Here is a 15,592-nt window from a genome sequence, read left to right on the forward strand (position 1 = left end):
GGAGGAGCTTCTGTTTTCATCCTCCTGATGACTGTATGTGACCCTAACCCCTAACCTCTAACCTCTAACCCTAACCCTGATGACTGTATGTGACCCTAACCCTAACCCCTAACCCCTAACCTCTAACCCCATCATTTACTCCCTGAATCATTATCTCAACCATGAGAAGCACGTTTTGTTTACCGTTGTTTCAGCTATTTGTGCCGATAATACAAGATGAAGGACGATGGAGCAGAACCTCAATGGTTGAGAGGTTGGAACACGGTTCCAACAAGGAGAACAGGAAGGAGAACAGGGCTCAGATATCATTGGAGGAGGTTCCAGAGAGGAGAACACAGGTCAGATGTCATTGGAGGAGGTTCCAGAGAGGAGAACACAGGTCAGATGTCATTGGAGGAGGTTCTAGAGAGGAGAACAGGGCTCAGATGTCATTGGAGGAGGTTCCAGAGAGGAGAACAGGGCTCAGATGTCATTGGAGGAGGTTCCAGAGAGGAGAACAGGGGTCAGATGTCATTGGAGGAGGTTCCAGAGAGGAGAACAGGGGTCAGATGTCATTGGAGGAGGTTCCAGAGAGGAGAACACAGGTCAGATGTCATTGGAGGAGGTTCCAGAGAGGGGAACAGGGCTCAGATGTCATTGGAGGAGGTTCCAGGGAGGAGAACAGGGCTCAGATGTCATTGGAGGAGGTTCCAGAGAGGAGAACAGGGGTCAGATGTCATTGGAGGAGGTTCCAGGGAGGAGAACAGGGGTCAGATGTCATTGGAGGAGGTTCCAGAGAGGGGAACAGGGCTCAGATGTCATTGGAGGAGGTTCTAGAGAGGAGAACAGGGGTCAGATGTCATTGGAGGAGGTTCCAGAGAGGAGAACAGGGGTCAGATGTCATTGGAGGAGGTTCCAGAGAGGAGAACACAGGTCAGATGTCATTGGAGGAGGTTCCAGGGAGGAGAACAGGGCTCAGATGTCATTGGAGGAGGTTCCAGAGAGGAGAACAGGGGTCAGATGTCATTGGAGGAGGTTCCAGGGAGGAGAACAGGGGTCAGATGTCATTGGAGGAGGTTCCAGGGAGGAGAACAGGGCTCAGATGTCATTGGAGGAGGTTCCAGGGAGGAGAACACAGGTCAGATGTCATTGGAGGAGGTTCCAGAGAGGAGAACAGGGGTCAGATGTCATTGGAGGAGGTTCTAGAAGGAGAACAGGGCTCAGATGTCATTGGAGGAGGTTCCAGGGAGGAGAACAGGGGTCAGATGTCATTGGAGGAGGTTCCAGAGAGGAGAACAGGGGTCAGATGTCATTGGAGGAGGTTCCAGGGAGGAGAACAGGGGTCAGATGTCATTGGAGGAGGTTCCAGAGAGGGGAACAGGGCTCAGATGTCATTGGAGGAGGTTCCAGGGAGGAGAACAGGGCTCAGATGTCATTGGAGGAGGTTCCAGGGAGGAGAACACAGGTCAGATGTCATTGGAGGAGGTTCCAGAGAGGAGAACAGGGGTCAGATGTCATTGGAGGAGGTTCTAGAAGGAGAACAGGGCTCAGATGTCATTGGAGGAGGTTCCAGAGAGGAGAACAGGGCTCAGATGTCATTGGAGGAGGTTCCAGAGAGGAGAACAGGGGTCAGATGTCATTGGAGGAGGTTCCTTTGCTCTTGCGTCCAGGCAGAGGGAAGGCAGACTTGCTCTGAGGCTGTGTGAGGCGGGAGGTGAGCAGAGTGAAGGGTTCTATGAGTGAGGAGCGCTCCGTCACGCTCACCTCCCACAGCTTCACCTTCTCGCTCCTCGCCCACTGCTGGGCCGCCTCCTGTTCCACCTGACGACGCTCCCCCAGGTCTGTCTTATTCCCCAGAACGATGACCGTCACCTTTACACACACACACACACACACACACACACACACACACACACACACACACACACACACACACACACAGTAACTATAACATGTCATATACAGTACTATATTGTAAAGCTACAAGCCGTAAGTTTCATAAGTCTCCCCGGGATTTGAATGAGGGTCTCACATAGCCTTATGCCTAACCTCTATGTAGACCTACCTTATGTCTAACCTCTATACATACTGTTATGTAGACCAGTAGTTCTCAAACTTTTTCATGTCAAGGACCCCCAAATTGACACGTATTAGCCCGCGGACCCCCATTTGTAAAGATATGCCAGGGACCCCCATAAGAGAAGATTTGTACGGCTCTCTAACAGTGATTCTCAACCATTTTAATTTCAAGGACCCCCCAGTTTGACATGCATTAGGGCTACGGACCCCCATTTAATGGCATTTATATCTCTGGGACCCCAATTCATATTGTAAAATCAATGTTAATTTAACTCTGAGAGTGTACAAATGGAACCAAATGGACCCGTTAGGGTCCATTTGGTTCCATTTGGACACTCTCAGAGTTACAGACCCATAAGGGTCCATTTGGTTCCTATCCATCATTTAGCTGGGGACCCCCTGGAACCCCCTCAAGTACCCCTGGGGGTCCCCGGACCCCACTTTGAGAACTAATGATGTAGACATACCTTATGTCTAACCATAAACAGTGATTAAATGGCCATGGTTGCAGGGTGCACCTCTTTCTTGTCTCTGGACTTGTCTATCTCTTTCTTCTTGAAGGACTCACCTCTTTCTTGTCTCTGGACTTGTCTATCTCTTTCTTCTTGAAGGACTCACCTCTTTCTTGTCTCTGGACTTGTCTATCTCTTTCTTCTTGAAGGACTCACCTCTTTCTTGTCTCTGGACTTGTCTATCTCTTTCTTCTTGAAGGACTCACCTCTTTCTTGTCTCTGGACTTGTCTATCTCTTTCTTCTTGAAGGACTCACCTCTTTCTTGTCTCTGGACTTGTCTATCTCTTTCTTCTTGAAGGACTCACCTCTTTCTTGTCTCTGGACTTGTCTATCTCTTTCTTCAGGATGTCCACCCTCTTGAAGGACTCGAAGCTGTCCACGCTGTAGACCAGCACGAAGCCGTCCGCCACAGAGTAGTAGTGTTTGGGCAGCTCCAGGCCGTCGTGGAGCCCCCTGGTGTCGTACAGACGCAACTGTTCCTTCACGCCGCGGTCCGTCTCCACAGAGGCAACGTAGACGTCCTCCTGGGTCTCGTTGGATTCTGAACCTGAAATTAAAATGGTTGAGAATCACTGCTAGAGCCGTAAAAAATCTTCTCTTATGGGGGTCCCTGGCATATCTTTTCAAATGGGGGTCCACAAGCTAATAAGTGTCAATTTGAGGGTCCTTGACATGAAAAAGTTTGAGAACCACTGATCTAAGGTGTCCTATTAACTAGTTTTATTTGTCAATAGTTAATTATCATAATATTTCTGATTATTGTTTTGACCTGTTTCTACCCTGTTCTTTCTTCTTCCTCCATCTGTCTTGCCTTTTCTGAAAACTACAAACGATGGAGTACGCACCAAAACACAATCTAACCTAATTCTTTCCACCTGTAAAACTGTGATGTGAATAAAAGATGATTCTTGAGTGAATTATTTTCTTTTATTTACTTATATTTCTTGGCTTATTATTGTGGGATGAGTTGTGTTTCTATGTGGAGCCAAAAAAGACTGTCTGGTTTCTAATACTATAATAACCAATCAGATAGTGACTGATCCAATCCAATGAGCATGGCTTTGCTATCAGGTACAGAATATACTGTATGTCACATACAGTATATTATATATATATAATATACAGTACATATATACTGTATACACATAATGTGTATACAGTATATATGTACTGTATATTATATATATAATATACTGTATGTGTATACAGTATATATGTACTGTATATTATATATATATAATATACTGTATGTGTATACAGTATATATGTACTGTATGTTGCCTTTATGAGAAATAACTAATGTCTTATTCCAAGAATAATAAACTCTTCTTAATTCTTGGTATATTTAGATTTTTTTTAAATAGATTTTTTAGTAGATTTTTTATTGTATTTATTTGTCTCTTATACAATGATGTGTTTGATGTTCAGTGAAAAGTTGCTCCCCAGAGTTAGTAACCGAGTCGCCCCAAAACACACTCGCCCACATTTCTTCCGCTTGTTTGACCCAAGGCGAGCGTGTTTTGGGGCGAGGGTTCTTGTATTCCACAGACTATCACTATGCTAACAATATATACTGTAATTATAAAAAATACAAGCTAAAATATGCAACATTCAAAGTAGTTTTAACAGGAGATAGAGTACTGTATATCCACGACAACATAATATCTATCCTATTCTATCCTATCCTATATCATATCATATCAATCCTAACCTTACTACTATATGTTACTGACCCCCAAACAATACAATAACAATAACTCACCTACAGTATGACTTCCATACAGCAGCTGCTCCAGGATGGCAGTTTTCCCCACAGATGCTTGTCCACACACCACTACCTTACAGCCTTTACCCATGATAACCTGTAACATATTATAATATAGTAATAACTATGTGTTATCATGTCCACACACCACTACCTTACAGCCTTTACCCATGATAACCTGTAACATATTATAATATAGTTATAACTATATGTCATCATGTCCACACACCACTACCTTACAGCCTTTACCCATGATAACCTGTAACATATGACATTATAATAACTATGTGTTATCATGTCCACACACCACTACCTTACAGCCTTTACCCATGATAACCTGTAACATATTATAATATAGTTATAACTATGTGTTATCATGTCCACACACCACTACCTTACAGCCTTTACCCATGATAACCTGTAACATATTATAATATAGTTATAACTATGTGTTATCATGTCCACACACCACTACCTTACAGCCTTTACCCATGATAACCTGTAACATATGACATTATAATATGTTACAGTTATAACCATAACCTTTACCCATGATAACCTGAAAAATATTATAATATAGTTATAACTGTATGTTATCATAACTATAACCTTTACCTAGCTGTAGTATAATACAACTCTCGTAGACGTATTTATGATTCTGACGTTTTCAATCTACGAGAGTTGTAGGGTTCACCCCCCATGGAGACATGGACTTTCTGCACTATGCCCCGCAGATACTCCAAACATGTACACATTGAAAATAAAGGTGCTAACCCCCAAGCCCCTAATGTTAACTGTCTCTACGCGGTAGTAGTTTAATGTAATAATCCATATCTTTCAATAAAGAAGTGTTTTAATGCCGTCTGTGGCCGAACGCCATTTTTTCACCGTCGTTTACTTCCTGTTTACATTTAGTGTAATTCCGGGTTTCACCGGATGCGCCCCGTCACTACCCCTCACTACCGCCCATTGGGAACTTCCGTCAGAATCGGCCACAGACGGCATTAAAACACTTCTTTATTGAAAGATATGGATTATTACATTAAACTACTACCCCGTAGTGACAGTTAACATTAGGGATGTGGGGCTAAGCACCTTTATTTTCAATGTGTACATGTTTGGAGTGTCTGCGGGGTATAGTGCAGAAAGTCCATGTCTCCATGGGGGGTGAACCCTACAACTCTCGTAGATTGAAAACGTCAGAATCATAAATACGTCTACGAGAGTTGTATTATACTACAGCTAACCTTTACCCATGATAAGCTGTAAAATATGATATCATAGATATAATCATAACCCTTTAATAACATTAATAATATAGAAATATTTTAAAAACAAAGTCACGTCTTCAAAACCAGCTGTTTGATTTATACGATCATTTACATGACTGGTTCTCAACGTGTGGTCCGGGGACCACCACCAGAGTCACTGTGTAACGGTGTCTGGGGGTCCATCCATGTGGTTCCATCTGTACCCTTTAGGTTGGGGGTCCGGGGACCCCTGGTCTCACAGATCAATGTAAACACAAGCACTAGCTAAGAGGCTAACAGCATCAACCTGTTCATAGCGGCTCAAACAGCATTAAATGTTATGAATATAATATAATATAATGTTTAATAACTTACTGATGGAGGCTGAATGCTTCAGGATGAAGATCATAACCATAAACATAACCATAGATCAGTTTAATGATCATAAACAACACTCTGTCACCATGGCAGCCATTCTGACCGATTACACACTGATGCGCATGCGCGACCCCACGTGGTTGCCAGGGACATAATAATAATAATACTAAATAATAATACTATTAATAATATTATTAATAATAATAATTATTATTATTATAATGATATTAATAATAATAATAATAACGACATGAACAGTCTGAAAATTATATTGATATTAATTTTACTGGTAACTGTTTTTATGATGTTCTGAATAGTAGTGTATATATCTCAATGAAACAAGCCAATGGTTTTCTTGGGTTTTAAATCCTATTAACAGCTTGTATTGAACTGTACTTTCATGTGCTTTTTTCAAAAAACACGTATCAAAAACACGTATTTTATTTTATTTGACTGACATGCTACTGAAGTGGATTATTATATTATTATTATTATATTATTATTGTTTTTATGACATTTTGGTCACATCAGAAAGTGTCATAGGGGGGGAAAAAAATAACCAAAAGAAACAGAACTACAAATTTGTAGTTATGTTTCTTTTTGGCCGTTGTAGGCTACATTAGGCTATAATGATTTGTGTAAACAATAAAATACGATGCTGTGTGTGTGTGTGTGTGTGTGTGTGTGTGTGTGTGTGTGTGTGTGTGTGTGTGTGTGTGTGTGTGTGCATGCGTGCGTGCGCGCGTGCATGCGTGTGTGATTGTGTGCGTGCGTCCGCCCGTGCTTGTGAAAAATCTAGCTTTGGCGTAATAAACTACATTTCCCACGAACACTTGCGCATAGGAAGCGCGCCGTCAACGTCACGACGTCATCATAAAGCATTGTGGGTACGTTCTGTCTTTCCTTTCCGGCTGCGACGCCATCATGTAAGCGCTGTATTTTCATGCCTTTTATATCAAACCGTATCCATTAAAATCTGTTATTAAAACACCGTCATCCATCTATAATATCAGCGTTATTAATAAAGGACATGATGAGGGCCCAGATGGACTAGATATTATTTAACTGGATGATGTAAAAGTAACACATTATGGACATCAATGTCTGGGTTGTGTCGGCTCCGTGTAGCCCAGGATGTTGCTACTGATTAGCATCACTGCTCTCATAGAACTAGATGAAATGTGAATAATTAACGGCTTAGTTAGTCGCGTTTACATTAAATATGTCTGTATATTATTATAGTAACGGTGAATGTGTGAACACAATATAAAGAGTCATTAAAAGCTGTCTATACGCCTCCTAGCAGCCAAGCTAACGTTAGCCAGACACCAGCCATTTATAACGAGGATAAAAGCATGTGATCATAATAACATAACTGTGATTACATTGTAGATTAAACTACTCTGATTACATTATAGATTAAACTACTCTGATTACATTATAGATTAAACTCTATCCTTATGGCTCTGTCTGTGTAAATAATGATTAATATAGTCTTTAGTTACTGTCTAGTTCAAGACGTTGTTCCTGCAGAGCAAGTTTATGAGCAGTTAATTCATACAATAATATATTATAATACATTATAATATGGGACAATGTGTCGTTGGTATTTCATTAATATGTGTCATGATGAAGTTCTGTATATTTGTAGTATTGTGATTTATATTGTTGGTTCTCAAAGTGGTGTCTGGGGACCCCCCCAGGGGTACTTGAGGGGGTTCCAGGGGGTCCCCAGTTAAATGATGGATAGGAACCAAATGGACCCTTATGGGTCTGTAACTCTGAGAGTGTACAAATGGACCATTTGGTTCCATTTGTACACTTGTCTATTTGTACACTCTCAGAGTTAGATTAACATTGATTTTACAATATGAATTGGGGTCCCAGAGATAGAAATGCCATTAAATGGGGGTCCACAGCCCTAATGCATGTCAAACTAGGGGTCCCATTAAAATGGTTGAGAATCACTGCTATAGAGCCGTAAAGATCTTCTCTTATGGGGGTCCCTGGCATATCTTTTCAAATGGGGGTCCACGGGCTAATAAGTGTCAATTTGGGGGTCCTTGACATGAAAAAGTTTGAGAACCACAGGTTTATGCAGCATATATAGAGTATTTATTAACTAGCCTGGCATGAGGCTGCAGATAAAGTCTGGTATAATAATTACATTAATGTTTGGTGTTATTGTACATGATGGGTTCTTCTCTTAAGGATAAACTATAGATCTAATGTCCAAAGTGAATAATTATGAGCTAAATGTTGACCACTAGAGGCAGGTCACTGAACTGTAGTTTAATGTAGAATATTACATTAAATGACAGACCTGTTGATGTTGGGTTAGGGTCCACGGCCAAATACATATCATGTTGGTTAATTGGTGGTTGCTGTATCAGTGGTGCTCCAACTTCTCCATGTCAAGGACCCCCAAAATGACATGTATTTGACCACAGACCCCCATCTCAAAATATTTAAATGAGTTAAAAATGATCCATTTAAAAAAATATATATTCAAAGATTTGCACATACCGTCAAGACTTTTAAGAAATAGCAGATCTAAAAGCCTGTGCCGCTGAGCTTGTAGATCTGCTATTTTTGAATTGTTAGACATCTAAAATGACACGGATGCGTCCCCGGTCTTAACCCATTAAGACCTGAAACTGTCTCATTTTTAGATTTGAGCTAAAAAGCATTATTTTACACTTTGGGCTATTCAAAAATAGCAGAGCTTGTAGATCTGCTATTTTTGAAAAATTGTGAAAATGTGTGCAAATCTTTGAGTATATATTGTTTTAAAGCAAACATTTTTAACTCAAATCTTCTTCTGGGGGTCCCTGGAACAAAATATTTTGATGGGGGTCCACGGCCAAATACATATAATTTTGGGGGTCCTTGACATGAAAAAGATTGAGCACCACTGATATAGAAACAAACGTTTTCCAGAAAACTTTTGAGATTTAGGAGACATGTAGAATCGGCTTCAGGTCTTAATGGGTTAATAGATTAAAGTTACAATAATGACTGGTACTGATGAAGATGATGGTGTTCTTCCTCCTCAGATAAACAGAGATGGGAGCGTATAAGTACATGCAGGAGTTGTGGCGTAAGAAGCAGTCAGATGTGATGCGTTTCCTGCTGCGCGTGCGCTGCTGGCAGTACCGCCAACTGTCCAACCTGCACCGTGCCCCCCGGCCCACCCGCCCCGACAAGGCCCGCAGGCTGGGGTACAAGGCCAAGCAGGGTGAGTGTTCTATAACTCTACTATATGATACAAGACCTATAACTCTACTATATGATACAAGGCCAAGCAGGGTGAGTGTTCTATAACTCTACTATATGATACAAGGCCAAGCAGGGTGAGTGTTCTATAACTCTACTATATGATACAAGGCCAAGCAGGGTGAGTGTTCTATAACTCTACTATATGATACAAGGCCAAGCAGGGTGAGTGCTTATTGCTTAAGGGTCCCTTAATTCTCTTACTGCCAGAGTATTTTCATAATGTACTCACCCAGTGCCTAGCGATTTTCGAGCGTTTTTTTTTGGTTGTGTTTTTAAAGTTTTCATAAAAGTTTAGATCCATATTTATCCATCGATTCACTGTGTGTTTCCCGAGAAGGAGTCTCTGACTATTTCTCCGGAAGCAAAACATTGCATCCGGAGCTATAGTGTCCCCTTCCCTACAGGCCGTTGGAAACACGCGTCTCCTCGGAAAAAAGGACCCAAAAAAAAGAACAGATACAGGCGAAAGAAAAAAAAAACTACAAACATGGACTCGACGGAACGGAATGACGTTAAATCCATTATTTCCGTATCCGTTTGTGCTGCAGTTTAACTGCTCCCTTCAGATTCAAGTCTATAAAACAACATTAAGTAAAAACTCGGGATTTCTCGTTCTGGCACTGAGGGCATTCAGAAAAGACTTGGGATAACTCGGGGCTTGGCACTGAGAGAGTTGACTATACCTATATGGAGGTTCCAATTACACCCTTACAGGTCTTCAACTCTGAGTGTACTAATGGAACCAAATGGACCCTTACAGGTCTTCAACTCTGAGTGTACTAATGGAACCAAATGGACCCTTACAGGTCTTCAACTCTGAGTGTACTAATGGAACCAAATGGACCCTTACAGGTCTTTAACTCTGAGTGTACTAATATAACCAAATGGACCCTTACAGGTCTTTAACTCTGAGTGTACTAATGGAACCAAATGGACCCTTACAGGTCTACAACTCTGTGTACTAATAGAACCAAATGGACCCTTACAGGTCTTTAACTCTGAGTGTACTAATAGAACCAAATGGACCCTTACAGGTCTTTAACTCTTGAGTGTACAAATAGAACTAAATAACAGACATTTATCAGCTGTTCCAGTTTGTGTGCTCTTGTTTATCTTGTATCTGTATCAGTTCTCTCTCCTGATTGGATGAAATTGATATCCTGACCTTTAAATGTATTGTGTTTATTAAAGAGCTGGAGAGACATAAAAACCCTGTTACTGAACAAACACCATATGAAGAATATAGAACATTAACTTATCTTTAACCTGAACCTCCTCCTCCTGTGTTGTGTTCCAACAGGTTACGTCATCTACCGTATCCGTGTGCGCCGTGGCGGGCGTAAACGCCCCGTGCCAAAGGGAGCGACCTACGGCAAGCCGGTTCACCATGGAGTCAACCAGATCAAGTTCGCCCGCAGCCTGCAGTCCACCGCCGAGGTGAGATACATCAACGTTCAATCTGTGAAAGACTTTCACTGTTAGCTGTGACATTAAGACATTAAAGACTTTAACTCTCTCACTGTTAGTGTGACAATGCCAGTGTAGCTCAGTGCGACCGCTTGGTGCTCAGTAGGAGCGTTAGGTGCTCAGTAGGACCGCTTGGTGCTCAGTAGGAGCGTTAGGTGCTCAGTAGGAGCGTTAGGTGCTCAGTAGGAGCGTTCAGTGGTGAGACTGTACTGTGTTGTTATACAGACATGACTTTGTCACATCCTAACAGTCAGTCAAGATACTAAACGTCACAAAGTGAAGGAAGGAGGTCGTCTGTCCTGGAAGAAAAGCCTTCATGGTGTAGAGTTGTGTTCATGGTGTAGAGTTGTGTTCTTGGTGTAGAGTTGTGTTCTTGGTGTAGAGTTGTAATGGTAGAGTTGTGTTCATGGTGTAGAGTTGTGTTCTTGGTGTAGAGTTGTACTGGTAGAGTTGTGTTCATGGTGTAGAGTTGTGTTCTTGGTGTAGAGTTGTGTTCATGGTGTAGAGTTGTACTGGTAGAGTTGTGGTCATGGTGTAGAGTTGTGTTCTTGGTGTAGAGTTGTGTTCTTGGTGTAGAGTTGTGTTCATGGTGTAGAGTTGTGTTCATGGTGTAGAGTTGTGTTCTTGGTGTAGAGTTGTGTTCATGGTGTAGAGTTGTGTTCTTGGTGTAGAGTTGTGTTCTTGGTGTAGAGTTGTGTTCATGGTGTAGAGTTGTGTTCATGGTGTAGAGTTGTGTTCTTGGTGTAGAGTTGTGTTCATGGTGTAGAGTTGTGTTCATGGTGTAGAGTTGTGTTCTTGGTGTAGAGTTGTGTTCATGGTGTAGAGTTGTGTTCTTGGTGTAGAGTCACATGTGGGCGTTTTGCAGAAACCAAACAGTGGAAGCTTTTGGTTTGTGCAAAACGTCCAGAATGAATGAATGATGTGAATTAAACCAGGATGTTTTAGGCTGAAAAACACTCCTGTTGATCACAAACATCACATTTATAAGAGCTCCTGCATCTCAAGACTGTCTGCAAAACATTTGTTCTCCTGCAGAATGTTACACCGCCTTCCATCAGGTTTACTGCATACTGGTGTAGATTTGTGCTCCTCATTTTAATGCCCCCCCCCCCCCCCCCCCCCCCCCCACACACACACACACCCCCCCCTTCATGGGGGTTCAGTGTGTGAGGCCTGTTGGCAGCATGGATCTACACCCTGACATAGAATACATGAAGGCCCACAAACACCTCAGTGTCATTACTGTCAGTCAGCTGATTTAATGCTGCTTCTACTGTTGTAAACAGACTTCCAGCAGCCAGTTAATGTTCATACTGGACTGTGGTCCATGATCAAAGAATAAGAATAACTTAGGTTTTATTAATGTGTGGAAACACAAGAGGTTGTTACTGGTCCCATCCACTCCCATGTTAAGTTAAAAACCGGACGTTCCGTCCCGACGTCCGTCTGTAAAGCATATTGGTAATTAGGTCCAAGTTTAATGGATGAAGTAACGGGCAGAACCGGAACAAAGGGCTTGTGACCGCAGCGTCAACTTGACGTACATGTGTGGATGCACCCTGTCTGTTCCTTTACACACGGCTTCATTTGATTGTCTCAGCAGCAGATTTAAACGGGAAACACAAAGGTGTGTGACACTGACATTCCTTGTGTTCCTCCTCTCCTCATACGAGCGTGTTAACATTGAGTGTGTAGTGTAGTTCATATCTGTCTGTGTGTGTGTGTGTGTGTGTGTGACACTGACAGTCTGTGTGGTGTTGTTGTTCTCCTCATAGGAGCGTGTTAACATAGTGTAGTGCATTGGTTCTCAAAGTGGGGTCCGGGGACCCCCAGGGGTTCCAGGGGGTCCCCAGCTAAATTATGGACAGGAACCAAATGGACCCTTATGGGTGTGTAACTCTGAGAGTGTACAAATGGAACCAAATGGACCCTAACGGGTCCATGTGGTTCCATTTGTACACTCTCAGAGTTACATTAACATTGATTTTACAATATAAATTGGGGTCCCAGAGATAAAAATGCCATTAAATGGGGGTCCGCAGCCTCTAATGCATGTTAAACTGGGGGTCCTTGAAATTGAAATAGTTGAAAATCACTGCTAGAGCCGTAAACCTCTTCTCTTATGGGGGTCCCTGGCATATCTTTTCAAATGGGGGTCCGCGGGCTAATAAGTGTCAATTTGGGGGTCCTTGACATGAAAAAGTTTGAGAACCACTGGTGTAGTGTAGTTCATATCAGTGTGTGTGTGTGTGTGTCTGGTGTGTCTGAGAAAAAGATAGGGCTCGCAACACACTTTTGTGCTCCAGGTTTTATTCAAACAAAACAGCTGAGCTATTTTCATGGATTAAAGTTCTCAGTCGCTAAGACTGATTTCAGTCATTTGGATTCCATGGAAGCCAGCATGTCTTCTATGGAAGCATGTTGCGCAGCAAAAATAGCCGATCTACAAGCTCTCAAAGGCTATTTTCGGTTATTGTCATATTAGAGCATTTGAAGTGGTCAAACTAGCAATATGTTCAGGAGCATCTTCCATCTTAATCGTCTCGGATATTTCATATAAAAGCAAAGGTTAAAGCCTCAATCTGTGATTTCTTCACATGGTCGGCAGTATGTAGAACGGCAGGAACAATATTACTAAAGCATCCTAATTGTACATATTGTATTCTTTGTTTAGGAATCGGCGCTAGTGTGTGTCCTTTCACACGGTTTCACAAATCGCACATCAGGACATTTTCAGTCGTGAGATTTAAACTAGCTTTAATCCATGTATTTTGTTTGAATAAAACCTGGAGCACAAAAGTGAGTTGCGAGCCCTATCTTTTTTCTCATTATTACTGTCTTTACAGTTAAAGCTCAGCGCCAAAAGAACGGAGGATGTGCGTTATTTGTTTTTTATGTGTGTGACTGACATCCCCTGTGCTCCTCCTCTCCTCATAGGAGTGTGTTAACAGTGTGTAGTTCATATTAATGTGTGTGACACTGACAGTCTCTGTGTTCCTCTCCTCATAGGAGCGTGCTGGGCGTCACTGTGGGGGTCTCAGGGTGCTGAACTCCTACTGGGTGGGCGAGGACTCCACCTACAAGTTCTTCGAGGTGATCCTCATCGACACCTTCCACAAGGCCATCAGACGTAACCCTGACACCCAGTGGATCACCCAGGCCGTGCACAAGCACCGCGAGATGCGTGGCCTGACCTCCGCCGGCAAGAAGAGCCGTGGCCTGGGCAAGGGTCACCGCTTCCACATGACCATCGGGGGCTCCCGCCGCGCCGCCTGGAAGAGACGCAACACCCTGCAGCTGCACCGCTATCGTTAACCCTGCAAGCTGCACCGTTATCGTTAACCGCAGCGCTGATGGCATTTGTACATTTGAGAGAAATAAACCGTTTTATGGTGACAAGATGGTCTGTGTGTTAATGTAATGTTTAGGTGAGGGGATTGGCCTTAAAGATGGTCTGTGTGTGTGTTGATGTAATGTTTAGGTGAGGGGTTTGGCCTTAAAGATGGTCTGTGTGTGTGTTAATGTAATGTTTAGGTGAGGGGATTGGCCTTAAAGATGGTCTGTGTGTGTGTTGATGTAATGTTTACAGGGTTCCCACGGTCATGAAAATCCTGGAAATATTTTGAAATTAGAAAAACAGTTTTTCAGGCCCTGGAAAAAGGTTTGGAATTAATCAAATGGTTTGGAAAATGTTCAAAACTGTTAGTTTTCAGGAGTCAAATTCTAAAATGTCAAAAGTAGCAGATCTACAAGCTCGAAACGCGTCGCTTCGCGCCGCGTTTCGAGCTTGTAGATCTGCTACTTTTGATGCTTTTGTGTGACACTGCAGATGAGAGGTTTCTCCCCGACAGCAACGAAATACATTGTTTTTGTCAAACATTAGGTGAAAGACAGGTAAAATGTGGTAAAATGCAGTGTTACTTGATACGTTGTTAGCTTGTAGATCTGTTTGTCACATGACACCTTCGCTCGAGTCCGTCTTGGGCCATTGATGGCACACTGGTTTAAGAGTCATTATTGCACTGTATGATTTCTATAGTCCTGGAAATGGGGTTAAATACTTTGGAAAAGTTATGGAAAAGTTTTGAAAATTCATTGTTAAACATGTGTGGGAACCCTGTGTTTAGGTGAGGGGGTTGGCCTTAAAGATGGACGTGTTGTTGTTGGAACATGGTGTTTGTTAAAAAGTTAAAGCTCCATAGTCACTGCTAAAGTGTTAACTTGGTTCAGAAAGGGGTGTCTTCATGTCTCTTTGTTCAGTAACGGGTCAGGGTTAGGGTCTCTCCAGCTCTTCAGACATGAAATGTTTCATCAATTTCACTTATTCATCCTGTATGTTTTCTCCTGATTGAATCAAATGGTATATTTTCTAGTTTGCTAAAGAGAAAGTGGGAGAGGTCTTTAACCAACAGTTTCACAATCTGCTTCAACATACCAATGAGGGTGACTTACTGTGGAGGGTAAAATGCCTTTAGTTACCATTGTACACACATGTGCTGGTTATACATTACATTTAGAGCTGGTTCTATGGTGTGGTGGTTATATTACATTTAAAGCTGGTTATAGTGTGGTTATACATTACATTTAAAGCTGGTTATAGTGTGGTTATACATTACATTTAAAGCTGGTTATAGTGTGGTTATACATTACATTTAAAGCTGGTTATAGTGTGGTTATACATTACATTTAAAGCTGGTTATATGGTGTGGTGGTTAAATTACATTTAAAGCTGGTTATAGTGTGGTTATACATTACATTTAAAGCTGGTTATGGTGTGGTTATACATTACATTTAAAGCAGGACCAATGTGTTAATTCTGCATCAAAATAACTTTGATTCAACAGATTCTTGAGTGTTATTCACAGGTAAAATAAGGAATTCC

General features: G+C 42.1%; 2 protein-coding genes across 3 annotated transcripts; one reads left to right on the plus strand and one right to left on the minus strand.

Moving 5' to 3' along the window:
• Positions 1–1,428: 1,428 nt before the first annotated feature.
• On the minus strand, positions 1,429–6,059 carry nkiras1 (NFKB inhibitor interacting Ras-like 1). 2 transcript variants are annotated; one of them, XM_084080141.1, is made up of 4 exons: positions 5,962–6,059; positions 4,334–4,433; positions 2,877–3,118; positions 1,429–1,851 (listed from the first exon to the last, which is right to left on the minus strand). In XM_084080141.1, the coding sequence occupies exons 2-4, from the start codon at positions 4,425–4,427 to the stop codon at positions 1,609–1,611; spliced, it is 579 nt and encodes a 192-aa protein (XP_083936267.1). In that variant the 5' UTR covers positions 4,428–4,433; positions 5,962–6,059; the 3' UTR covers positions 1,429–1,608. The 2 variants fall into 2 exon arrangements, with proteins under 2 accessions (XP_083936267.1, XP_083936266.1); XM_084080140.1 differs by lacking the exon at positions 5,962–6,059 and adding an exon at positions 4,812–4,886 and having other exon boundaries at positions 4,334–4,409.
• A 796-nt stretch (positions 6,060–6,855) lies between these two features.
• On the plus strand, positions 6,856–14,109 carry rpl15 (ribosomal protein L15). Its single transcript, XM_084080124.1, has 4 exons — positions 6,856–6,890; positions 9,021–9,202; positions 10,544–10,680; positions 13,720–14,109. Exons 2-4 carry the CDS (start codon positions 9,031–9,033, stop codon positions 14,023–14,025), a joined length of 615 nt encoding a protein of 204 aa, XP_083936250.1. The 5' UTR covers positions 6,856–6,890; positions 9,021–9,030; the 3' UTR covers positions 14,026–14,109.
• The last annotated feature ends 1,483 nt before the right edge of the window (positions 14,110–15,592 follow it).

This window comes from Gymnoscopelus microlampas (genome assembly GCF_963454915.1).
Source record: "Gymnoscopelus microlampas genome assembly, chromosome: 15".
Lineage (NCBI taxonomy): Eukaryota > Metazoa > Chordata > Actinopteri > Myctophiformes > Myctophidae > Gymnoscopelus > Gymnoscopelus microlampas.